The sequence below is a fragment of the Nannospalax galili genome, unplaced genomic scaffold, assembly GCF_000622305.1.
Source record: "Nannospalax galili isolate Female #2095 unplaced genomic scaffold, S.galili_v1.0 scaffold150, whole genome shotgun sequence".
Taxonomy (NCBI): domain Eukaryota; kingdom Metazoa; phylum Chordata; class Mammalia; order Rodentia; family Spalacidae; genus Nannospalax; species Nannospalax galili.
The window spans coordinates 1,801,000-1,827,114 of NW_008329320.1; the positions used below are offsets into that span (position 1 = coordinate 1,801,000).

Below are 26,115 nucleotides of genomic sequence, written 5' to 3' on the forward strand. Positions count from 1 at the left end.
AAAAGCATCCCTTTATTGGGTTCTTCCTTGTTTTTCTTTTGTCTTCCAAGGCTGGACTCTAGAGTGATGGATTCAGGATTTACTTTCAGGTATTTTGATAGCTGTTGGAGTGGTTAGAATTAGTGTCAGTTCCCTCTCAAAGGCTTCTAGATGGGGGAGAAAACAAATTTATTCATCATTTTAGAGCAATAGTTGGTTGTCTCCCTTAGCTACAGGTGGGCACTATAGTATTGGGGACCAAGATTTGAAGTCTTACATCTGAGCAGCACTTTCTGGTTAGGAACAAAATCATCAACGAGAAATAATTGTCTAAATAACTTTTTATATAGACTTAAGCCTAATGTCTGTGAAGCAGAATCCCTTGAACTCTTAAAGAAATATACTGATGATTTTATTCTTTGGTTATACTTTCCTTTTGAGTTGACCCAAATATATCAATTTATTTTTACACTTAAGGTCATTTGAGGATCTGTTCCTCAGGGGTCACATGGGCTTGGGAGGAGCTCCTGGCTCCTTTCTTTTACCAGTTCCATCTATGTGAAGATAAGTCAAAGGTCCTGCTCGACCATGTCCTGCTTCACTTGGAAGCATGAATGAGATGTTTCCTCTGAGTTGACCCTCCTCTTTGTAGACTGGACACTGGTTCAAGTCCATCTCGTGGGGTCTCCATGTCCTCCCTGTACAAGAGGAAAGGTGACCCACCACAGTTACAGGACATTTTGAGAGATGTTTCATAAGCCCCTGGAATGTAGTCAACCTTGGAGGGCAAGGGAAGAGCCACATTTTTAAAGGCAACTGATCAAAGTAATTACAATATCAGTATCTGAGTTCCAAATCTTATTATTCCTTTCATTAATAAATATAGTACTATATGTAAATTATATAAGTATATGTGTTATATATACAATTTTCGCTATATATTAAATGTGCTTCTTCTGAGTATTTCATTTATTAATATCTATAACAAATTACTTATTATGTAATAAATTACCAATAAGTAGTTCTTATCACCATTTGTCACACATGTAAGGGTTCACTGGAGGAATCATAAGATAATTGTTTTAAAGCTTTGCCCTCTGATAAACATCTATAACTTCAAAATTCAACACTTGGAATTTCTTATACCTTAGTTTTAGAGAAATATTTACTTTATAGTTTCAGTTTGCTCAGTAGCGCATAATTCATTTTAGACATCAAAAAATAACAACCAGTTTGCTCTGAGAATTATGGTCTGTGGTGTGTATACAGCCACCACCACTCCCTAAGTCTAGGAGGATGGTTAATGACCTGTAGTTGCCAGGGAAGAGACATTCTAGTTGAGGAACTGAAGACTGATTCCCTAACTCAGCTTTAGAGAATAGAGTGTCCAAGTGCCCATCTCCAGGGCCGTGATTTGTCTCCTTGGGTGAGTGAAGACGTCTGAGCCCATAGCTGGTTTTCTTGAGGTCTTGAGACCTTTGACAAAGGAAACAATACATGGTTGTGTAAAAAATATTTTTCTTTCTTGGGGACTTTTCCTGACCTTAACACCCTATCACTGGCATTGGTCAAGTAAAGCCAACTACAAGGAGAGTGAAAACCTATCAGTGCTTGACTCAGAAGAGGCCTTTATGATAATTGTGGCATGGAAATGAGCTGGAGAGATGTCAAGAGTCACATGATGTTACAGAGTCTCTACCACTGACTAGAAAACAGCCTGACTTCAGATGTCAAGTACAGCTCTTATTACCTCCTACAGGGTGGCAATTCATGAAGAGCTTTCTATATGAACTGCCCTGGTCAAATCTTTTACATGCAAGCAATAGAAGTCTATTCAAGTTGCATTAACAACAATAGTAGATAAATAATACTAAGGATATTTATAAAATCCATACAGATTTTTATAAGCTTACTTAACATACATATCTAATATTTATGTGTGTGCATGTGTATAGCCAAAAGCTATCTATCAAAAATCCCAGTACTAGGCAAGGAAAACCTCCCTTCAAGTTTTTGGTCAGAATAGTCAAAAAAGACTCCCCAAACAGTATAAGCTATTGCCATAGACTTTGGTTGCCTCCCAAACTTGAAGATAGGACCCTGTTCCTGAAGACCAAACACTTTGGACACAGGCCTTGAAGAAATCGAGCTGGAATGGACCTAGAAGCCTTGTCCCTAAGGACTGGCTCTCATAGTATCAGAAGATGTTGTACAAGCTGCAAAAGGAGAAAAGCAACCAATAGTCCCACCCAGTAGTCCTATCCTATGAACCACAGCAATGACTGACCCAGCAAAATATCCCTAATGGTACAGTAGTGGCACTTTTATCTTGGGTGTTAGCCCCAGATATCTAATTGGACTGAAGGCCACTCAATAGGATGGAATTCTTGACTGGTTCTGTAAACAAAGACAAGAACCTTTGGCTGTAGAGGTCATAGATCGTAGAGAAGAACCTACGGCCCTACGACTGACACTTTCCTAAACCAATGTAATTTCTAACTATATTCTAAATACTTATCCTTTTTTTTTTCTTTTTTGACACAGGATCTCCCTGTAGCCTCAGTTGGCCTGGAATTTACTGTGTAGACAAGGCTGGCCTTGAACTCACAGAGATCTGCCTGCCTCTGTCTCCCAAGTGCTTGGATTAAAGGCATGTGCCACCACACCAAGTTTATTTATCCTTATATCCACAGATAAGTATAGCTCTCAACACTCATCAGAGAAACTTCTTTGAAACAGTCCCACCACTGGTCAAAATGCAGAGTAACAGTGACCATGGGGACCCACCCCCAACTGATAAGCCCACAATGTAACCCCTACACCTAAGGCTCTGGGAACTTCCTGGAAGAGAGGGTAGAAAGATTATAAGAGGACACCTATTGGTAGATAATATATTTTAGATTTAACAGGGAAGGAACACTATGGAAATCACAACAATATGGTCTCCTAAACAAAACCTATATAATAACACCACCAGTTGACAATCAATGTGGATGAAAGACATTGCACAGGGTCGCACCTCTAGATGAAGAACTATAGGCAGTCAATGGCTGCTGAGAGAGGAACAGCCAGTTTTCTCCAGGGACAAGTTCCCTGGTAGGTTATCCAACCCCAAATGGTCAGCCCTAAACAAATATACATATACACACCACTAAAAGGACTCAGTAGATTTTACATACTATATATATATATATATTAAATATATAAGCAACAATAATAATCAAATAAGAGGTCACAAAATTGAGAGAGAGTCAGAGGGATGTGGGAAGAGTTGGAGGGAAGAGAGGGAGGGGTGAAATTATTTAAATATAGTACTAATGTATGGAATCCTCAAAAAAGAAAACCTGATGGTTACTATTACGAAAATTCACTATAGAAATATTATGACCATATCAAGAACTTGAATGGACTGGCAGGATTCCGGGTCCATTTCTCAGAGTTCTAAATCAGCCAAGACAGCACATGATAAGAACTCAGGCTATGAACTGAAGCACAGGCTCCAAACCTCAACTCTGCTGCTACCAGCTGTGAGCTTTGGGAAGAAGGCTAGTCATCTGTGCTTCTTGTTTCTGGCATATGATTTCATCTGTACTGCTCACTTCTACGTTCAGCTTTTCCTCTGAGGCTGTTCTCCATCCCTTCCACAAACCCTTCCAGCCAACCTTCTATGATGCTCTCTCTCTCTCTCTTCTCCAAAGCCTCATTTCTTCATGGCCAGAGAGTCTTAGTTGCTAACTTAAATGTTCTTACTTCTTATGTAGATTATTTTTTTATTTCAATAAAATTGTAAATTTCTAGGACACATAGGACTTGTATTAATTTTCTATTGACTCTTTCCTCCCCACAGCAGAGTATTGAGCACATAGTTGTATTTAAATACTGGCTGGTCTGTATTCATAATAAGCAAAAAATGCTATCTGTTTTTAGTTCTTACTTTACATTAGCTACTACATTAGATATTTATGTACATTGTCTCATCAAATATTTTTTTCTAAAACATTTAAGATAAAAACTATTGGGCTTATTTCAAACAATCAAAAACCACCGAGACTCAGAGAAAAAGATTAACTTGTTTAGATTCATCTAACTACTAAAAAGTAAAGTTGACTCGGACTCCAGGCCTTGGTCTCATTATGATGCACTACAGCAATAGTTACAATTCCTATTTCAGGTACAGCAAGGTGCAGGTAAGAAGGCACAGGTGGGGAATCTGGGAGCCTTCAAAGGCTATGCCCCTGCCCTCTGTTTCTCTGAGAGCAGTTCTGCTATGCTCTTTTCCATTTATATAGGATCTTGACTGACAGATTCTCATGCCCTCACATGGGATACAAAGGGCATAAAAGATGGCAAACGCATTCTTGTGATCAGTTTACTTATTTATTGAATATTTAAGACCTTGCTATGCTCAGAGTCCTACCTAGACTCCATAAAGGACCTAGAACTTGAAGTGGGTCATTAGTGGACTATCTTTAGAAATTTCAGTGAGTACAATAAGTACATGAAGTCATGTCCTTAAAGCACAGGCATCAGGTAGACATGTGAAGAGTTTACAAAAAGGCAGTAGATGAAGGCACAGAAAAACAGAAGTAGATAAGGAGCAGCAATGTGCAAAGGAGAATGTGGAATACAAGGTTAATCAAGCAGCTAAGACAGCACCGTGGGAGCTTCGATATAATCTGAAGAACTTGGACTTGATTTTGCAGCTACTTGATAACACTAAAGGTTTCTTAAATAAGGAACTAAAGTAATTAACACAATCTAGCAATTATGTGAATATGGCTTGTACAATACATTGATTTTTTTTAAGTCAGCAAAGAGAAGACAGGAATGAAGAAAATTATCAGACTGATTTGGTAGCTGTGCAGCTGAGGAGGAGAAAACACATAAGAATACAACTGGTAACCAAGTAACTAATTGATTTTTGGGATCCAAGATTGGCCAAGGATGAATGATTCTGCAATCTGGCCATTGTTAGTTAACTTGCTCAGTAGGAATCAAGAAGGAATAAATTTTGGAAGGAAAATATTGTGTCTTTCTTAAGCACGTATTTTTGCTAGCGGATACACACGTAGAAAAGATATATAGACTATTTAAAACCAGGCAACTATAACTTAGAACTGAAATGCTGGTGAGAACCATGCACACCCCGAAAATGTATGAAACTGGAAGGCTTTATCTGAAGGTAAGTTCTTTAGGAGATGACAAGGAACAGCCATGGTCAGATGCTGAGGGACTTTTTAAAAGGGAAATGTTGGCTTTCCAGGAAATTAAAAGAATAGCTTGTCTGTTTCGTCTGCAGACCAAAGTTTGGAGGGAAATACTGCACTGGAGAAAGAAAACGCTATCGCTTGTGCAACGTCCACCCTTGTCAATCAGATTTTCCAACATTTCGGCAGATGCAGTGTAGTGAATTTGACACAGTTCCCTACAAAAATGAATTCTATCACTGGTTTCCAGTGTTTAATCCAGGTAAGGAACTTTAATCCTGAATCTAAGACCTAGAGTTTCTAAGAAGTTCTGCAAAGATCAGAAGAGAGAGCTGTACAATCAGGAATTCCAGACTGTAGAAGACAGTACTGCTGACCTACTCAAGCTGACCACTAAATATTGAGGGCTAAATGTGTTCAGTGCTGTTTTGTGGGAGATGAAAGTGAAAGCCTTTAAACATGGTGACTCGCTTTCAATAAGTGGGCCATGTGCGAATTCAGATACTCGGAACTTGAGAGATGGCTCAGCAGTTAAGAGCACTTAGTACTCTCCCCAAGAACTTGGGTTCCATTCTCAGCACCCACATGGTAACGACCATCTGTAACTCCAGTTCCATGGGTCCATCACCCTCTTCTGGCCTCCATAGGCATTGCACACACAGGTGTGCTTATCATGCAGGTAAAACTCTCATACACATAAACTAAAAATCAATGAATCCAAAAAAATTCAGATATTTCTTGTTGATGGGCATGGACAGAACTGAATGTGATTTCAGCAGGCACTCATGATTGGTCATTGTGGGTTGGGAGTAATTTCAAAAAAGGAAGCAGCTGATGATTCCTACGTATGATGAGCTTTTCTGTGAAGGAAGGAGAAAGGAAGACATGTGAAAAAGTCATTCCAAGTGGAAGGATAATAGCACAAAAAAGACAAGGTAATAAGAATACCTTCTTAGAAGTTAATGAGAGCCAGCCCTGGGCCTGAGAGCAACACTCCACATGTTCAGAATAGTACAGAAGATTAAAAAGTAAAATGAGGCATCCAAAGGACGTATGTCAGGGTGGGACATAATTGAGCTGGAGAGAATAACAAGAGCTTTGGCCAAACTTTCTCAGATACAGTTATACATTCTCTCCTGAAAACAAAGTTAGCTACGGAGCAAAGAAATTATCTTTTCTGTACTAATTATTGTTCATTTGAACAGGGAAGGAAATAAGAAAGATTTTCCTAACCTAAGGCTATTTGAGGAAAGGGAGTAAAAAAATAGTTAATCTACCTTTTTATGATTATTAAATTCCATAAATTCCAATGTACTGAAACCCCTAAAGAATCATACATTCAAGAACAATGATATATAGTCAACAGCTTTAGGAAGAAAAAACTCTACAAGAACTTTCTCACTTTGGGTCTCCAAAACATTTTCATGGCTATCGGTTATCATGAGCAATAATTAGTCCTCGCACCGAGTTGTTTAGCATAATTAATGCTTAACAAGAGAGAGACAGTCGGTCATTGGTACAACTGAGGCATTTGATTACAGGAAAACAAATATATACACTCACATGGACTCAAAAAATAGTTAATGATGTTGGAGTCCTGCCCAAGGACCAGCACCCACCCAGAACTCAGGGACCACTACAGAAGAAGAGACAGAAAGATTCCAAGAGTCAGGGAAGAAGCCCATGATCGTATGGATATAGAGTCCTTCAAGTTCCTGGGACCCTGCTCATATGAACCTGTAGTAATGTTGTCAGCATGCACAAGACCTATGCAAACTCAAGCAGAGAAAAATCCATCATAGAACTTGGGAAATGGACAGCAGACCCCAATCTTAGCTGAAGAAATATTGGCAACTGATTACTACTGGGTGAGGAACTCTAAATAGGCTGACTAGGCCTCAGTAGATGAACTTGCATTGTAAAATACCTGGGGACACTAACTTGACTAGATAGGCCTTAACACAAATTACAGAACATATGAATTCCAGTGGCAGTGCTATGGGAGGGTGCCAGTGGGGAAGCAGGTATAAGGATGATTAAATTGATTGAGATTTCTATATGAAATACACAAAAATTCAATTAAAAAATTTGAAAAATAACTAATGATTAAAGGTATACCCAGTCAATACAATCCATGTCCATGTTCCGCATATTTTATACTTTGTTGAAACTATTGAGTCAGTGGTTCCACAGTCTGAATGAGCCATCTTCCAGAACTAAGATCACATAACTGCCCCCCAGTGTAATATGTACTTAATTCAAATTCCTTCCACCAATGTAGGGTTGAACTTTGAATTTTGATGTCTCACATAGTTGGGCTTGAAATAAGAATGTTTGATTCAACTTTGCTTTTCATTAAAAAATATTTTATTGAGTTTTTGTGCATTTCATACAATAGTTCTTAGTTAAATTTAGACCCCCTCCCCCATCCATGTCCCCACATACTACTGTCCCATAGGACCTCATGCATTCTGTCATATTTGTTGTTTTATCCAGTCAAGCATTTGTACCCAGAAGTTCTTCTGTGCAAATTTATCCACTGGAGCCTAGTCAGGCTATCTAGAGATCTTAAGGAAAATCTACTCTCTGTCACCCAGCAGTAATCAATCCATTCCCTACAGTTCTCAGGCTAGGGCCACACGCGGCCCATTCCCTCACTCCACTCTGGGCCTTTGTGTGATTGAGTCGGCATGAGTCTTGTGCACATCACCACCATTGCCACAAGTTCACATGTGCAAGCATCCAGTGGCCTGAAAGCCTCCATTTCCCCATGTTCATGGACCGACCCTGGCCCTTACAATCTTTCTGCCCTGAGCAATGGTCCCTGAGTCATGGATGGGTGAGCTTTGATATAGGAGTTTTATCCTGGGACACACACTCTGCAGTCCCTTATTCTTAGCCAGTTGTGGGAGAGTGCAATGTTTTTTCATTTATTTGTAAGCACTTATTAAATACCTACTTTTTGCTCAATATGGCTGTAGGTATTGAAGAAATGAGTAAAAGTAGACATAACCTTCACATGTTTTGGGGTGATTGGTTTGCATTTGTCACTGGAATTAAATTTGCTGCTGGCTGAGCTCACCACCTCTCTGGAACAGAAGGTGTCCTCTGTCCATCCTCTACCATGGCAGTTTCCTCCCAGCTCTTCCGACTTACCTGCTTATATGACCAGCAGCTGTCTCCAGCATGTGAAATGCATCAAAACCTTTCTTGTCTTAAATATGTTTTATCTTTCTTTGCAAGTTTAACATTTTCACTCCTAATGATCACTTCTTAAGATTATTGTCCAAAAATTTTGAGCCATCTTGTTTTATCAGAATTGCAAATTTAACTGGAGCTTCCTTTGGGAGGGTTAATTAGACAGTGTGGGGATAAGAATTCACATATAATACAAGTTCTATGTTTAATTTTTGCTTCTAATGGTTACTTTTAAAGTCATTGCCAAAAAATATTGAGTGATCCCATTTCACTGGAATTGAAAATGCAACCTTTAATTCAATAAGTTCGTTTAGTTAGTTACCTGAGCTTTTTGGGAAAGTTAATCAGACAGTATGAGGGCAAGAGTTCACCTGTAAATTAAGTTTAATGCTCTCACTTAGAGGAATTACAAAAGCTCTTGAAAGCTAGAGGAGAAACAGCAGATGACCCAGAATAAAGGATGTATCAGGGAAGGTGAATAAATGTGAGACAATGAAGATATTCAGTGCTATAGAGTCCATGAGGCTGACATCAGGGACAGTGAATCTCTGATATCCATGACAACCAGTGAGATTGAAAACCATCTATTGTCACCCATATTTTTTCAGTCAGAGCCCCATGTCACAGGGTAACTTAGTGATACCTATAGAGTCCCCTCAGAGTACCATGAAAGAGAGCCTGGTGGGGACAGGGACACAGAACTTGAGGCTCAGCATTGCACATTGTTTATGGAGCACTGACCCTTCCATTTGCAATGGCTTCTTCAAGCTGTGCTTGCTCTAGCCTAAGGCTAGATAAAGACAAGATAAGGTCTAGACTACCCTCACCTTGCATGTGGATGGGACTTAACAGTTTACAGAGCAGTTTCAGAGTCATCTTCTGCTCTTCTCTCCCTACCAGCTCTTCTAGGTTGGCACAACAGACAGGATTGGCCCTGAGTTAGAGATGAGGAAACAAGCCATTATGTCTAATGCAGTCAGTCTAATGAAAGTGGACAGGCGACAAGGAGATGTAGAAGGGGTACAAGGGCAAGAGGGGATGACCGCAGAGGAGGAAAATCTGCTAAAACATACTTTGTTTGAAAATGCTGTAATGACATTTAATACAGTGTATGTTGATGTTAAAATTTTAAAAACAGTGGTTGGTCAACATGCAACTATTATTGTTGCCACAAATATCTGTGGATATTTCTGAGGCTTCATAAACCACACACTAGTATTCAAGGGACATTTGTGTTTCTTATGTGCAGCATACTTTTTGTAAGCAGTCTAACCTGGGAGGAAGTTTTGACACAAGGACCTCTCATTGTTGGAGATATGTTATGATTATCACAGGGAAAATGAGAGTATATGTGCCTTATAAACAAGAAATGTTCCCAATCAAATGAAAGAAAAATACATTCTCATTATCCCACCACACTTAATCTATTCCTTAAAACCAACAATTGCTAACAGCAGGGGGTTTTTTTGTTTTGTTTTGTTTTTGTTTTTTGCAATGGAGTAGAACCATCCTTGTCAACTCACTGAGCAATAGATCACGGGACCTGGGTTTATATATACTCAGTCACTGCACAACATCATGTTACAGAAATGCAACTTAATTGATTCATTTGTTTCTCTCTGATAAGCATTCCATTGCTGTGTGAGTGTCCTTGACTTCTCTCACTAAGGGTAGTATCCATTTCTATAATTCATTTAATAATCTTTCAGGATTGTAATGAATTTTTTGCTGCTTGGTCCAGTTTTTCCCCTAATAGTCTCAATTATAGCCACAACATTTAATTGGCAAAGATGAATTAAAAGCCTACTCTAGTAGTAATGTTCTGTTAATAATCAATGGAAGAGGTTAATGTTTATAACTACACTATCCTTGCAACAGTCTCCTCTGTACAGAGTAAACTCTGAGAACCTGGGCAATGTGTAAGAACCAAGGATAAGATTTGAATCACTGTGGATCTAACTCCAGTGATGTGTAGAGAAGAATCCTCAAACCTGAACTTCTGCATCTAGCAAGATTACTCTCCTTCTTCCCAGGCTCTACTGGCTGGTAGTAGCTGAGCAATATGCAACTGACCAGAATGTTCTTGAGAACATTGCTGTTGAGGAGACTGCAGACTCATATTCTTAGAACTACAGACAAGAGGACATCCTTAAATGAGGTCCATAGTTACAGTAAAGAAAATTATGGAACCATCTGCTGTCTGAAAAAGATCTAGATTCTTTACCTTAAACTGACAAGACACCCGTTATTTAAAAAATCATGAAATAAAGTATGAATTTAATGCAGAACTGATTAATAACGAACAAGCTTAAGGGAACAGATTGTCTCTTGTGAAGCTGGAATGAGAAATGAGTGACAGTCATGAATCTTTTGACAATTTGAGTAAGAAGCATAGTCTGTCAAGGCTACATTCAAGGACCTTTAGAATTCCTAAAGTTCATGATGAGAATGTGACAACTCACAGTATATACAGCAGAGCTGGGTGCTTAACATGCAGTCTGGGACTTAATTTTTACAACTACCTTGCAAAGTAGGTATTATTATACTCCATTTTTCAGATGAGGAAACTGAGTCATTATTTCATGGTAATATTAGCTTTTTATGAACTAAAATGCTTATATTTGCAATCTTTCTGCACCCTCTTCCACAATGGTCCCTGAGCTGTGGGTGGGTGCGCTTTAGCATAGCAGTTCTACACAGGGACATGGACTCTACAGTCTCTTATTCCCTAAAACTTAGTCATATTGTAAGAGCCAGAGTTGGTGCATGAACATAAGGAAACAGAGGCTTTCAGGCCTCTGGGAACTTGTTCATGAACTTGCAACAATGGTTACAGCATGCACAAGACCCATGCCAACCCAATCAGATGAAAACCCAGCATAGAATGGGGTAAATGGGCAGCAGGCCCCAACCCTAGAAAAGGAACTATTGGCAAATGATTACTGTGAGGTGAGAAAAAGTAGATCTTCTTTAAGGGAGTGACTCTAAATAGGTTGACCAGACTCCAGTGGATGAACTTGCACCAGGGGACATCTGAATACAAAGCTGGACTGGATAGGACCTTATATATATGACAGAATACTTGAAATCTGGTGGAGGGGTGCAATGGGGTAGGTAAAGGGGAGGGTAGTCTAAATTTGATTTAGGTGTATTATGAAATGCACAAAAACTCAATAAAGAAATTAAATTTAAAAAATTTTTATTTGTTCTCTGTAGAAGCCGTTGGTAGAGGGGCCAGAATTTTTGGTAATACATATGCCCCATGAGAAAACACATGTTGAATTAACATGGAGCCCAGTGGTATGTTACCAAATTTACCTAATAGTACAAAAAAAAGTGGCCTCTTTAAAGATGTTATTAAATGCATTCAGCCAATATGTTATTAAAGAACATATTGTGGCTTCAAGTTAGGGGATAGTACTTTGGGCTCTGAAATTAAGCCACACATACTGGAAGGACATGGGATTTACATATAATATACCTACATTTTCTGAACTTCCATGTGGGTAACAAAAGTGCCATCTGCATAGAATGGTTGCCATTATAAAGAAGATAGTCACTGTAAAATAAAAGAAAGAAAATCTAGGAAATAATGTTCAAGTAAAGTATTACCTGTTATTTTTTATTATTTTTATTTTACTTTAATATTTTTATTTTATGTATGAGTGTATTGCCTGCATGTGTGTAAGTGCAGTGTGTTGTCCAATGCCCTCAGAGGACAGAAGAGGGCGTCAGATCACCTAGAAATGGAGTTATGGATGGCTGTTAGCCTCCATGTGGGTGCTGGGAATCAAACCTGAATCCTCTGTCAGTACTCTTAACTGTTGAGCCATCTCTCCAGCTCCCTTTCTTTGATTTTTAAGGAGTGGGTTTCCATATGGCGTTTGCAAACCTGCTAGACTTTTGTTAACTCTCTCTCTAACCTGCCTCCCCTTCTCCTGCTGCTGCCATATGGGTGCTGGGAATCGAACCTGTGTCCTCTGCGAGAGCAGCCCATGCTCTTAACCACTGAGCCTTCTCTCTAACCTCTACCTGCTATTTTTAACAAACCAAATTTCTTTTAGCTCACTATATAAATAAGACTAGAAAAAGTGTCTCTGAATAGTTTGTCTTTCAGGAAGAAAGCACAATCCTGCAGAACTAGAGCATTCATTAGGATTTTACCATTCAGGAGCTTGGCATAGCACTCAGCATTGGATGGAAGATTACTCACTATAAGAACATATTTACAAGACTATGAACAAGTGCCTCCTTAAATTTTGCGTCCCAGTTCCCTCACCCTAGCTCTCCCAAGCAGCTTTGAAGTGAATAAGTATATTTAGAGGAACTCTTTCTAATTATTCAGGTATGCTTTCCTTTTTTGCTTCATGTGTCCAAATACAAAATCCCAAATCTGATTTCTAAAGCTCAATTCAAAGTCTTCATACACGATTCCCTGGATTCAAGACCTGGCTGGATGTCCCCATTCCCGGGAAAGCTGCCTGTAGGTGCTTCTACTCCAATTTGGGCTAACTGCTAATCACACTGCCACAAAAGGAAATTCACAGAAACCCTAGGTCAGGTTTTACATTGTCTTCTGATCCTTTCATTTCTACTTTGTAGTATAATCTCCTCAACTGATTTTGACTTTGTAATTTTCTTGGGCAACTATAAAATCAATTGGTTTCTTCATTTACCATTACTTCCCTTCTTAAGCTTTGAACAGATGTGTTTGAATCCTTTCAAGTTTGTCCTGAATTTAATATTCAGAGTTTTTGCTCTTAGCTATTCTTGTATGAGTTTTACAATTTTATTTGCTTGTAACATGGATCATTACATCATTGGACACACATACTGCTGGGCACCCTGGCTTTGCATTTGATGTACATCTACACTAAGACTGGTTACAGAACTAAGAGCCCAACACAGATCTAGAAGAAGCTTTCCAAAGGGTTTCTAAATGAGAAAAGCACTGTCAAAGTCTTCATTTCCAAGATAAGAGAAAACTGAGCCTTAGAATGGCTCCCATGTAGGACCCAAGATAAAGGGATGGGCTCCTCTGATAATCAGAGTAGCTTCAGATTTGCCAAAACCCCATACTCTTTATTTCTCCTACGCAGTTAACTATCTATATCCATACACTTCCTAAACTTAAGGAGAAAAAGACTCCTTGTTAGAAGTGGGTTAAGCTGGGTATGAATGTTGCTAATGAACCAGTGCTATGGGAAGGGACCATTTCTCCCCTGGAAGTCAGCTTATATTGCCACAGAAGTAAGCATCATGCTTTCCTAGAACCTTGCTTCACCTGTTGCTGTTATTTATTTTCTAAGTTAAAGCTAGATGCCATGGATTTATTTTCACAAGCACAGTTTAGTGTTGGCTTAAAAATTCTCATGATTAAAACAGAAGGTATATAGTATTTTTGATCAGTCTCCCCAATATAACTTGTTATAAGACTCTTTACTGGAGAAGAGAGAGAGAGAGAGAGAGAGAGAGAGGGGGGGGGATTATTTTAGCATCTGTCTCAGAAAGGCAAAAGATGGCTTCTTTTTAAATTAATTTTTTATTAATGTATGTATGCCTACATGAATTTATGTACACCACATGCATGCAGATACCTGTGGAGGCCAAAGGGTGTCAGATCCCCTGGAATTGGAGTTACAGGTGGTTATGAACCACTTCACGTGGGTACTGGGGACTAAACCCAGGTCCTCTGCAAGAGTAGCAAGTTTTCTTGCCTGCTGAGCTGTCTCTCCAGCCCAGAAGATGAGTTCCTAAATGGCACTTGTAGGTCATGAGTGCATAGGAATGCTAAGGAAAGGGTACTAAGCTAAAAAGCTAACTTACAATGATTTGTCTTTTTCTCACTTTAGCACATCCTTGTGAGCTGTACTGCAGACCAATAGATAAACAATTTTCTGAGAAAATGCTGGATGCTGTCATCGATGGAACCCCTTGCTTTGAAGGTGGCAACAGCAGAAATATCTGTATTAATGGCATGTGTAAGGTATTGGGTATGTTTCTTTAATCTACAACTTTACAAAATCATGGGTTTGCTATTTTCGGAAGTCAGATGTTCTAAGCTTATACGTTTATGGTATATACATGTGTCTGGTTTTATACATATGGACTGGCAGTATAAGAAGGTAACACGTGAGCATTCACTAAAGCCAAGGTTTTGACCTGAATGGTTTTTTTCCAGCTATTGAAACTTCATTTCTTGTTTGCTCATGGTCACCATGACACTGCTGTAGGTGTTCAGCAGAGTCAAATCAGAACCAAATTAGCAAAGGTATTATTGGAAATGGGCAGACTAGACTTTTATAAGAATATTAAATTTGAGAAAAATGATTCTAACAGTAGTTTATGTGGAGCTTTTCACAGAGTATTTTAACACTTAACTCCCCATTAAGTGTCATGAACTTCTAAGGAAGACAGATAGCATGACAGGCAGTAACAAGATAGGCTTTTGATTTTAAGTATTTCTCCTTGAAATTGCTTTTGTATTTACCTGAGTTGTGACCAAAACATAAGAGGTGATTTCTAGGTTTGAGTGAACTAAAAACAAAACATACCCAATTTCTACATTTAAAAGAGCTCAAGAAATTTTTCTTTTAAATCAATAAATTTTCATGGTAACTACAGAGCCCAAAATAATATGGTTTGGATTAGGATTAGGTCCATTTAGAAAAGTCAGCCAAAATAGCCCCAACCCTGTCTGAAGTAGTAGTTCAGACCAAAGGAGACATCCTGTCTACATTTCACAATCATTGGGATAGCTTTTTGAAAAATTTCTGATTTCTGGGCTCTATCTCAAATATGTTAATTTGGAATCACATGATGGAGACATTGGTATTTTGATGATTAGCATATGCAACCCTGAAATTAATGCAATGCTAAAATTGACTTTTAGACCTCGTTGATTTTGCACATAGAAATATACCATCTTTCGTTTGCAATTGCAAACCAGTGTTTTGAGAAAAACATAAGGGGTCCTGAGCGTCTCTACTGACATCAATTAAATGAACTTAATACAATAAACTAAATGCTCTCAGTTGACTTTTCACTTTCCAGAGTTCAGTTAAGGCCTTCTAAGAGCTATAATTGCCCACTTTCTGTCTATCCATACTCAAAACAATGATGCCAAATGTACCTAACAGCCTAGATACGATTTGTCCTCCCAAAGTCTAGGTATTTGTACTCAGATACAAAAAGTAAGCCCTTGGTTCTTCCTAGGGGAAAAAAAAAAAAATCACCACAAAAGAAGCTCTGGAACCAATAAGCCTAGGTTCAAATTCAAGCTCTGGGAACACAGAGATAAAGTTGGCCACGCAGGAGCACATGGTTGCAATGTGGTTGGAGAGTCTGGCAAAGAGCCAGGAAGATTTTTCTGGAGGCTCTAAACCTGTCAGTGTTCTCAAATGAGGTGTTATGAGGGTTTCTTATCCACTGTTGGAGAAGAGGAAGATCCTCTGGAGGCATCTCGTAAGAGTGTCTCCTGAGAGTGTCTCAAGTGAGAGTATAAGTTAACTTTGGGGGAGAGTGCTGGGTGTCCACTTACAGATGCAGTGAGAGATATGGAAGAGAGAGGTAGCACAGCAGCCTGCAGGAACAGCCACAGGTGTGGTGGGTGTTATGAATCCCACACTAAGGGGACTGTGTTCTACTTTTAGGAAAATGGGGTGCAATCAAAGAGATAAGGCAAAAGATGGAACAAGAGTTTTGAATATGACTTTGAGAAAACTGCCTAGTTTCTCTTACTTAGTTTCCCCATTTTAAATGACAAAAATAAAACTGTACTGCCATAAACTACTTACTATGAATTCAGTGACTGAAGACAAAAGAAATGTATTATCTTCTAGTTATAGACTCTAGAAGTCTGAAATCAAGTTGTCAACAAGGTCATGTTCCCTCTGAAGACTTTAGTGAAGAATCTTTTCTTTGACCTTCCTACTTTCTGGTAGCTGCTGACAGTCCTTACTCCAATTTCTGCCTCTATTTTACCACAGCTGTCTTTATGTATTTGTATCTACAATTTTCCCTTTGTCAGGGAATCAATTATTGGATTTAGAGCCCCATAGTCCTATATGACCTCATCCTGATTTGGGAATATCTGCAAAGTTCTTATCTCCCCAGTAAAATTCCATTCACAGGTATCAGGCATAGGATTTCAACATGTTTGAGGGGGGCATAATTGATTTTTCAGCAAGCACCAACCTGAAAAAAGCCATGGCAGGGAAAGTTTTATGTTACTGTTCCATTTATCAAATGGCAGTCTCAATTATTCTTTCCAGTTAAGTATCGCTCTGTCTTATCTTCACACTGGAAATTTCATTGGCTGAGAATAAACTTTATCTTAGAAGAAGCATCCTTCCAGGCTCTAATTTTTTCAAAGGACTTTAGAAGAAATGGCAGCACTGTGGGTGGCTTAGGTCATGGTACCATTTGGTATTTCAGTTCTCAGTTACCTGAGAATTTGCAAAGTAAAATAATGTTTAGCAGAAAAAGAGAACGAGTGCAAATTGACATTACTTGATAAATGTGGAAGACGAAATATCTGATGAATCAGGAACCTGTTTCCCTTACTACTGATCAAGATTATGTGATTTCAGTGCAATTCTTTCAGAATCAAAACTTGCTACAATGGGATATGAAAGTGGTTTTGTTTTCTTCAAAAACCCTGCCTACTGGGGTGACTTTCCCTCAGAGTCAGAGAAGAGCTGTGCTGAAAGCACCATGAATTTTTGGTGGCAGCAACATAGCCACCTCTGATTGCACTGAAAGACCAAACAACAGTGGGCCCTTCTGCCAAAGCACATGTTGAGAAAGAATGGTCCGTTATTTTTCCCCAAGAGCCCCTTAAGTCTTATATACAACAGGGAGGGCTGACTTTTTGTTATATACTATATTCACTTTTCATTGTGTTATTGCCACTGGTAGAAAAGCAAATTGGGTGAGGTTTCCTCAAGAATTCATTTTCTTTTCTATGGGATAATATACTGGGGTCTTGTGCATGTCTCCTTCCCCCAACTATTGCCCTCTCGTTATACAAACTAATATTACTAGAGCAATATGACCACCTACTCAAAAAGACAGACTTAGGGTTTGAGAGATTTGTATTTAGGAGGAGGGCTTGCTTTACTTTATTCTACACATTTAAAAGTATTCTTCTGTTTTTAGAGATTAAATAAAATTCTTTAAAATTAACATGTCTCCAAGTAAGTTTCCTTAGCTTACTCCTAATCAGTAGAAGAATGAAGGTCACTGGGAATATGATTTATAAAGGTCAGCTTATTAGAGGATGTTCAAGGTTGGCATAAACATATCACTTGTGTGAAGGGTTGGCATTTTATTCCTAACCACTGCAGGCATATATCCAAAACATTTTATTTTCCATTTTGATTTGCATAATTAAGTTGTGGTTTTCTAAAAATCTCTTAGCACTTAATTTTTCCCCAGCTGAGTCAAGTATCAAATAGTCTTTTTGTCTATAAGAAAATTAGGGATGATTAACCTGAGGAATCAAGATCTTTTATGTCAATGAGCTTTTGTGCTATTTAGCTGACCAAAGGTATAAAGACTCATACTTTTCTTCCCCTCAGTAGATTTTTTAAAATGATCTATTAGAAGAAAAATAGCCAAACTAGGGACAATTCTACTTAAACATCAAAGAAAACTAAGGAATGTGATGTTGTTTTCCCACGTGGTCATGAAGAAAACAGGCAGATAAGTTTAATTGAAGTTCTTACTTCATAAATCCCGACCTAAGTGTCATGATTCTTTGGGATCTGATAATACAAATTTCATTATAGCCCTTTTTCAGGCTTGGAATTTTAGAATGGGAAACACTTGACAAAATAAATGCAAAGCAGAGAGGGGACAATGATTCAAGATCATTGGGCAGAAAACAAAATGGAGCAGGTCAGAGAAGAAGCAAAATTGTTCTTAGTTCAGAGGGGCAACAGTTAATTATCCCTCAAAAGCAAGAAGGAGGGACTAGGAGTAGGTCAAGTACAGCTAAGGGAAATGCACTGGGGCTGGGGTCATAGAAGGAGCTGAGGGATCTGATGTTGGTTCTCAAGGTCAAAGATTTCATCTGTCCTTGGACTGGTATCATTTCAGCATTAAGCCAGGTTTCCTCAAGTGGTTTCTGGTTTTCCTGCTGCCCTGAGACAGGAACCAGAAATAATAACTTCAATGAGAAATGTAAAGGTATTGAACAACCAAATTACAGGTATAGTAGTTACATCACCCCTGGGACTTGCTGTTGTACCACCTCTAATCCCAGAATGTTTTTATAGTTAGTTGGGTTTTTTTGAACTGTGTTAGTTCTAACTCAGACCCAGGGGGAACTGGAAACCCGGGGAAATGTGTACCTCTTTCCTTTCTAAGTGCAGTCACGCTTTCGTCTTCATGCATTCTACATGCAAAGATTCAATGAATCTTGCCCAGATCAAAAATTTTTGAGGAAAAAGTTATCTGTGATGAACTTTTTTCTAATTATTATTCTCTAAACAATATAGTATAACAAATAATTATATATCATTTGCATTATATATACTGAGTATATAAGTACTATAGAAATTATTTAGATAATATGAGAAGAGCTACATAAGTTATATGCAAATATTATGCCATTTTACATAAGGCACTAGAGCATCTGCAAATTTTGACATCTTCAGGGATCCTGAGACCAATCCCCCCATGGCTTTGAAGGGATAACTTTATTTCCTTTGCCATTAGGGGATGTTTTGGCTATCCCTCTGGCTGCCACAAAAACAAACAAACAAACAAACAAAAAAAAAAGATAGCAAGAACTCAGGTTTTCTAGCCTAAGGTTGAGGCAGGTATGGTGTCACCCACATGTGTCATTCATCATGACCCTTTCTTCCCCTCAGAGGGTTGGCTGTGACTATGAGATTGACTCCAATGCCACAGAGGATCGCTGTGGTGTGTGCCTTGGAGATGGCTCTGCCTGCCAGACTGTGAAGAAGATGTTTAAACAGAAAGAAGGATCAGGTAATAAAGAATCACAACTAATTGAAGTATCCAGGAACTTAGACTATAAAGCAAAAAAAAATTAACTCTTTTTTTGTTTTAAAATAGCTTGTTCTACCAGGCATGGTGGTGCATGCCTTTGATCCCAGTAATCAGGAGGCAGAGGCAAGCAGATCTCTATGAGATCAAGGCCAGCTGGGGCTACAAGGAGACCCTGTTTCAAAAAGACCAGAAAACTTCTTATGATCTTTCTGGCCCCTGAGGCTTGAGAAGCAGAAGTTTGATATAGGTGTCCTATTCTGGGATAAGCACTCTGTAGCCTCTTGTTCTCTGCACCTTGGCAGAGATGGTCTCTTTCATATATGGGGACTCTTGGTAGGTTAACCAGGATCCAGTGAATAGTGAATGAATCCACACTGAAGGACATTTGGAGACACAAATTAAAATCTGTAGAATATATATATGGATCAGAAGCAGTAAGGGGAGGTACAGATATGGGAAGGGATCTAAACTACCATCAAATTATATTGTATGAAAACTGCAAAATTTAAATAAAAAGTAACTTGTAACTTCCAAAGAATTCCAAAAAATAGGGTATAGCCCTCACCACAAAGGGGTTGGTGTTCTTTGAAATCAACAGGAACAAAGTTGATTGCTAAGCAAATATAGGAAGCATCCCACTGACAAAGCGATCTGAAATGGCCAGTGGCTGCTCATGGGAAACAAGGATAAGAACATGATCTCTGGGAGGGGCTGATCCTTGGGAATAGGCTTTACAAACAGATCAGGGTAAAGACAGTGGCATTGGAAGAAACCAAAAACCAGTGGAAAATAGAGGTCCGAAGCTGGCTGTCAAGGATACAGACAGAGGACAGGTCCTGTGTGTGATGACGGAGAAGCCAGCAATGTCTTCTTCAATGACAGAAGTATTGGGGTGCACTGTCAGGGCCAAATAGAAGCAGAACAGCTTCTTTACATCTCCCTTTCTCTCAGTCACTCTCTGCCACTAAATCCCATGCAGTGGCCCCTTACAACTCTCAAGGCATCTCTTCCACCTAACACAGCCCCCTTTTTACTCACACTTTATTATTCTTTCTTCCTATTTACACCTTACAAGATTTTTAATTTGTGCAGCGTTGAGCTACTGGTAACCCTCAGAGAATGGGTTGAGAATCCACCCTCATTGCAGATCATCCAAGACTCATGCAGCCTTATCTTTAGTTAAAGTAGTTCTCCTGGTCCCTGGTGCCAGCCATGGTGAAGCCTCAAGACTGGAAAGGATGGAGACAACTCAGGTTTTCTTAGTCTGGGTTCCCTGGATAGACTCTGAAACAAGAATTCAGATGTAAACCATTACTCAGCGGATAGGAGGTCCTAGGATACATCAGCAGGGTGTTAAGGAAGTAAAAGAGAGCAGTGAGAGCAACCAAGAAAGGGTGAGGCCACCAAGCCAGTGCCACTGAAGAGAAGGCAGAGCAAGACTGGTGCATTTGCATTTTCACACCTGAATGTGAAGTAGTGAAACGATATACATACCAATTTTTACTACTAGGGAGCTGGAGATGTGGTTAATTCTCTGGGTTCCATAGAGGTGCAGATGCTGGAAACAAGCAGTCTGGCACACACTACAGAAGTGGGTCCTGGGGAAGAAGACTTTTCTGCTACCTAGAGGTGACACTAGATCAGGAAATGATGTTCACTTTGGAATGTAAAGGGGCACTATTTGGGGGGTCCTGATAAAGCAGTTTTTCTCACCTAGTATGCAGAATGAAGTCCTAAAGTAAGATCCCAAGAGCACTGGGTGTGTCCTTCCATTGATTACATGACCCGTTGCTTACTAGTAAACATCACAGCAGATGGGCTATATTTGCTTAAATTCTATCTGTATTTTTCTTATTTTTGACTATTGAACTACTTTTGGTTAAATTGTTAAATAATTCTTGCCCTGTCATTGAAGCATCACCATTGGCAGACTACTTCCTCTCTTCACTGATAACTTTATTATAGATAAAAGTTGTCCTTCCAGGAGCTGGAGAGATGGCTTAGAGGCTAAGAACACTGACTGTTCTTGCAGAAGACCCAGGTTTGAATACCAGCATCCACATGGCAGCTAACAACTGTCCATAACTCCAGTTCCAGGGGATCCAACAGCCTCTTCCGTTCTCTGTGGGCATTGCACAACATGGGTGCACTTACCCACATGCAGGCAATACACACATACACATAAAATTTAAAAATTTTTAAAAATTTAAAAAGATGTCCTCCTAATTACTGTTTATAGGTGAAAATTATAATTGAGTGCTTGTTAAACTTTGATTAAATATCCTATGGTGTTTATTTTTATCTAAAAAAAAGCATCTTATAGATATTTCTATTATTTAGATATGGTTCTATTTATCTACTTTGTAAGTTACATTAAATCATATTTCTTCATCTGATTTCAATTTTATTTATTTATCTATAAATATCTATTCTCTGGCTTCTGCTATGCTGTCTTTCTCACACTGTGGTAACTCCTTTGAAAACCCGAGGCCTCATTGCCAAACCCTTTCCATTTAACCTTCAAAATTCCAAGAGAATTGGACTTTTTCTGCTGTTTGTTGTTTGTTTGTTTGTTTGTTTGTTTTTCTTCTGCCCTGGTATTTTTATGTGATATTAAAAGGGATCCAGAAATAGCCTGAGCCTCCCATCCAACGTCATAAATCTCTGTGCCTCTGGCCACATGCCACCACTATGCACTTGACATCTCTGTTTACAGCCTTCTTTCTCCCATTTGCTACTCAGAGTGTTTCAGTGGACCTTCGTACCTGTGGCATAATGTCAGCTTTAGACTGCCCGTGCCCTGCAGGTTCCTCTCTGATCCCCCCTTCCAACATAAAGAGAAAATTTGGAAAAAAAAAAAAAAGATACTTTACTTACCTGCTACCATAATCCCACCACACAAAATGATACGAGAACATGCTACAACAAAATCGTGAAATGCAATTACACTGCATTGCTTTAGGTAATCAACAAGCAGTTCAGAGTCAGAAAGGGAGCTTACTTTCCTCACTTCAGAGATGATCAACATGTCACTCTCTACACTTAGGCTCATGCCATCCTGAATTGCTGCCTTTTTCACCTTATACTTTATAGCTTTTCTCTAATGTAATTATTAGCTCAGAACAGATTTTTTAAAAAATCACTACTCTTCTCAACCCCAAATGCCCATAGTCTCAATCTATAATAGGTATTTAATTAGTACTTACATAGGTTTAAGTAAAATGAGTTTTTTCTTAAGTTTGATTCCACATTTCTTTAATAATAAAAGAAACCAAGCAATTAGTATTTTACAGTTAGGTTAAGGGGACAAGTGAGTCAAGTATCTTTATTCCTTGGCTGTGATGCCGTAACACTTGAGACAAAACTATCCTTTTGAGTACTGGTCACTTACTAATTATCACTGGAAATCATAAATTGAAATAATTTTCCTTATAATGCATATCCTAAAGTATACCCCCCAACATCCAGAACTAAATTTTATTGGGTGGATGGCAATAGATCTGTTCACAGCAATTACACTGTAACTCCATCTCCTTTATTAAGAAAGCACTGAATTTTCCATTCAAGTCTGTGGCTTATAGGAGTGGTGGTAGGAGACCTTAGGTAGGATGATTTCTAGAGCAAGTCTCTGCATCCAGTTACAAGGGGACTATGTGAGAGTTTAGGCAGGGCTTTATTACTCCAGGACTTGTGTATCAAATCCTCAGAACTCTATTATTTAGTTATTACCATGACCTCAAAAGGACCCAGTGCCATCCGACAATAACCAAAAACAAAGAATCTGGGGAAGAGGTACAAACTGGCATTGGTGGCAAAATACCTGTAAGTAAGGAAAAAATGGGAAGTTATTCTTAATCTCTCTGAATTAAAAATCCTTCAGATACTGCATGACCAGACTCTGACTGGTGGCTTCCATTATGACTTTCTTTTCCTTTAGTGTTTTAGTTTGGATCACAGCTCTCCTTAAGAGAGTGATTTTTTAATCTACCAGATGATTTTATATCCATACACAGGTGCCAAGGATCTGAGTGCAACCAATCATGACTAGTGATAATCAGATACATAGATATTAGAGATGCATGCATCAACATCTTAGTGTTATTAGCAAAAACAATGAATCTTTCTATAAGAAACAGCATATTTTAAAATGAAACAGAGATCTTTTTTAAAGGTTAAAAACTCACTCAATTTTATGTCTTACAGGGTTTATACTGAGTTCAATATTGTATAACTGTATTAATTCAACTATGAACCTAAAAATTTTACAGATACATCTCTCACTTTTGAGAGATGTATCTTTGCTCTGGAAATTGTTATTATGTTAAAGCTGTAATGAAATGCTTCTTCTAAAAAATAAAGAATAAAAAGATAAGGTTGAAAGAATGCAAAGGGAGAGGTGGAGGAGGAAGAAGAGGAGGAAAAGGAAGAGGAGAGGGAGGGGAGGAAGAGGGGGAGGAGGAAAAGGAAGAGGAAGAGGAGGAAGGAGGAGGAGGAAGGAGAAGAAGAGGAGGAGGAAGAGGAGGAGGAGGAAGGAGAAGAAGAGGAGAAGAAGAGGAGGAGGAAGAGGAGGAAAGAGGAGGAGGAGGAGGAAGAAGAAATCTGCCATTAAAATATCCTTGGTGCTCAGACTTGACTGCTGCTGATGCCTTCAAGCTGTAGAGACATGAAATATTAGCCAAATTATTTTATATTTTTTATGAGTGTCCCTAAGTAAGAGAAAGGATCACACAGAATTAAAATAGCCTGGGAGACAAGAAGTAAGATTATGGTCTAGATAATCATTAGCCTTGAGGAAGCTAGCCCTCAGACCTCAACTTCTGAGGTCCCTTCCAACCCTGAGTGACATTTTTTTGTCTTCTTAATTTTGATGGCCACAGGCTGATCATGTCTGTAGATATCCACCTGTTGAAGAGATGATGTCCATATCTGTGGCCTCCCTGGGAAGCCCTAACAACTAAATTCCTGTGTTTCTGAGGAACAGAACCATACTTAGTAGACTTGATGCCATGTACTACACCACACCATATGGTACCATCTTACCTTTTATTTAGTGCCAGACTCGAGGTACATAAAGTCCTTTCTTCTTATAAAACCCCATAATAGCTTCATTTTCCATTGCTCAGGAAACAGAAAATCATTAATATTGAGAGGAAGCTCCATGGTTACTATGATTAGGAGTATCTGGAATTAGAACTTAGGTCAAATAACAACATACTATATACAGATATTAAGAACTGCCGGGTTCATTTATTAATTTGCTCATTACCTGAGAAGCAGCATCTGTTGAGCATCTGTTGTGAGCTAGGCATGGAGGAAGAATAACGAACATAACAATGACTCTGCTGCTGCCTTGTTTTATATCCCTGAAGAAACAGGGCCAGGATACCACTCTGACACTTGATCTTAAACTACGAGCCTGTTTCAGAAGGAAATTGATGGACCATTAAGTTGCTTTTTCAAAGGTGCCCTTGGATTATTATTCAGATCCTTGACATTCATCATGACCTCTCACAGCTCATTTTCTATGGCCTAGACCCTTTGTGGTCAGTTATTCAGCCTTGGTTTGTTTCTTGCTGCTTAAGCCCCTACATTCTATGTTACCTCCCTTGACCTTAAAACTCAGCTGGCTCTTTCCTGACATTTTTTAGCATCTTGGACATTTTTTTTCCTGAAAACAAACTTTTCTAACTCATCTGACTGTCTCAGGCAAACTATTGTGTCCCCCCCCTCAGTTTTTATTGAGTTTTTGTGCATTTCATATAATGCATCTTAATTAAATTTAGAACGCCCTCCCTTCTCACCAACACCCATACCCCTCACCAGATGTCAGGTATTCTGTCGTATATGTTAAGTCCTATGTGATCAAGCATTTGTTTGTCTGTTTATTTTGTTTCTATTTTTATTTTCTATTTTCATCTTATGGATATGAATATATTGCCTGCATGTATATAAGTGCACCCATGTTGTACAATGCCTGTGGAGGTCAGAAGGAGGTCGGATTGGAGTTACAAATGGCTGTTAACCACCATATGGGTGCTGGTATTTGAACCCAGGTCCTCTGCAAAAGCAGTCAATGCTCTTAACCACTGAGCCATCTCTCCAGTACCCCCCTCCATCAAGCATTTGTATCCAGACGTCCCTTGAAGCTAGTTCATGCACTGGAGTCAACATACTCTAGACTGTTTCTCTGTCCTTTAGCTTCTGTAGAATCTTCTATTGGCAAGTCCTGTAACCACTAAACTAGGTCCTGGCCTTGTTCATACTGGCCTGCTTTGCTCTGTTTTGGGGAATAAGGAAGGGGTCATGATCTCTGAGCACTCTGAAACTTCCATATAACTAACTGAATCACTTAATCCAGTGCCTACTCTGCCACTCAACTCCTACCACCTTTATCTAATCATAACCAGAATGTACTGAGATTTTCATCTTAAAATTTTTTTCAACTATAATTGTTATCATAAAATTAATCTTTAATAATGTTCATATATAAGCATACTCCCATATCAGGTTAGTAGATTTGTTGTATATAATAATATTGTTATAACTCTCTTGGAATAACTCAATTTTCTCTGTCTGATACACCTCATAATTTCATTTTCATAGTTTAGGAAGCTAAAGAAAAATAATATTCGCACAGTTTAGAGAACTGAACAAAGACAAAGGAAGTCCCTGTTCTATAATGTGAACTCTTGTTCCCAGAATCCATAGCTTT

The 26,115-nt window shown here is 38.8% G+C and overlaps 1 protein-coding gene across 1 annotated transcript in view; it reads left to right on the forward strand.

Moving 5' to 3' along the window:
* Adamts12 (ADAM metallopeptidase with thrombospondin type 1 motif 12) overlaps window positions 1-26,115 on the forward strand; it is a 419,706-nt gene that overhangs the window by 307,962 nt on the left and 85,629 nt on the right. The window contains exons 12-14 of the mRNA XM_008835445.3: window positions 5,279-5,448; window positions 14,237-14,370; window positions 19,262-19,382. Coding sequence (XP_008833667.1) covers window positions 5,279-5,448; window positions 14,237-14,370; window positions 19,262-19,382 — 425 coding nt within the window. The remainder of the gene's footprint in view (window positions 1-5,278; window positions 5,449-14,236; window positions 14,371-19,261; window positions 19,383-26,115) is intronic.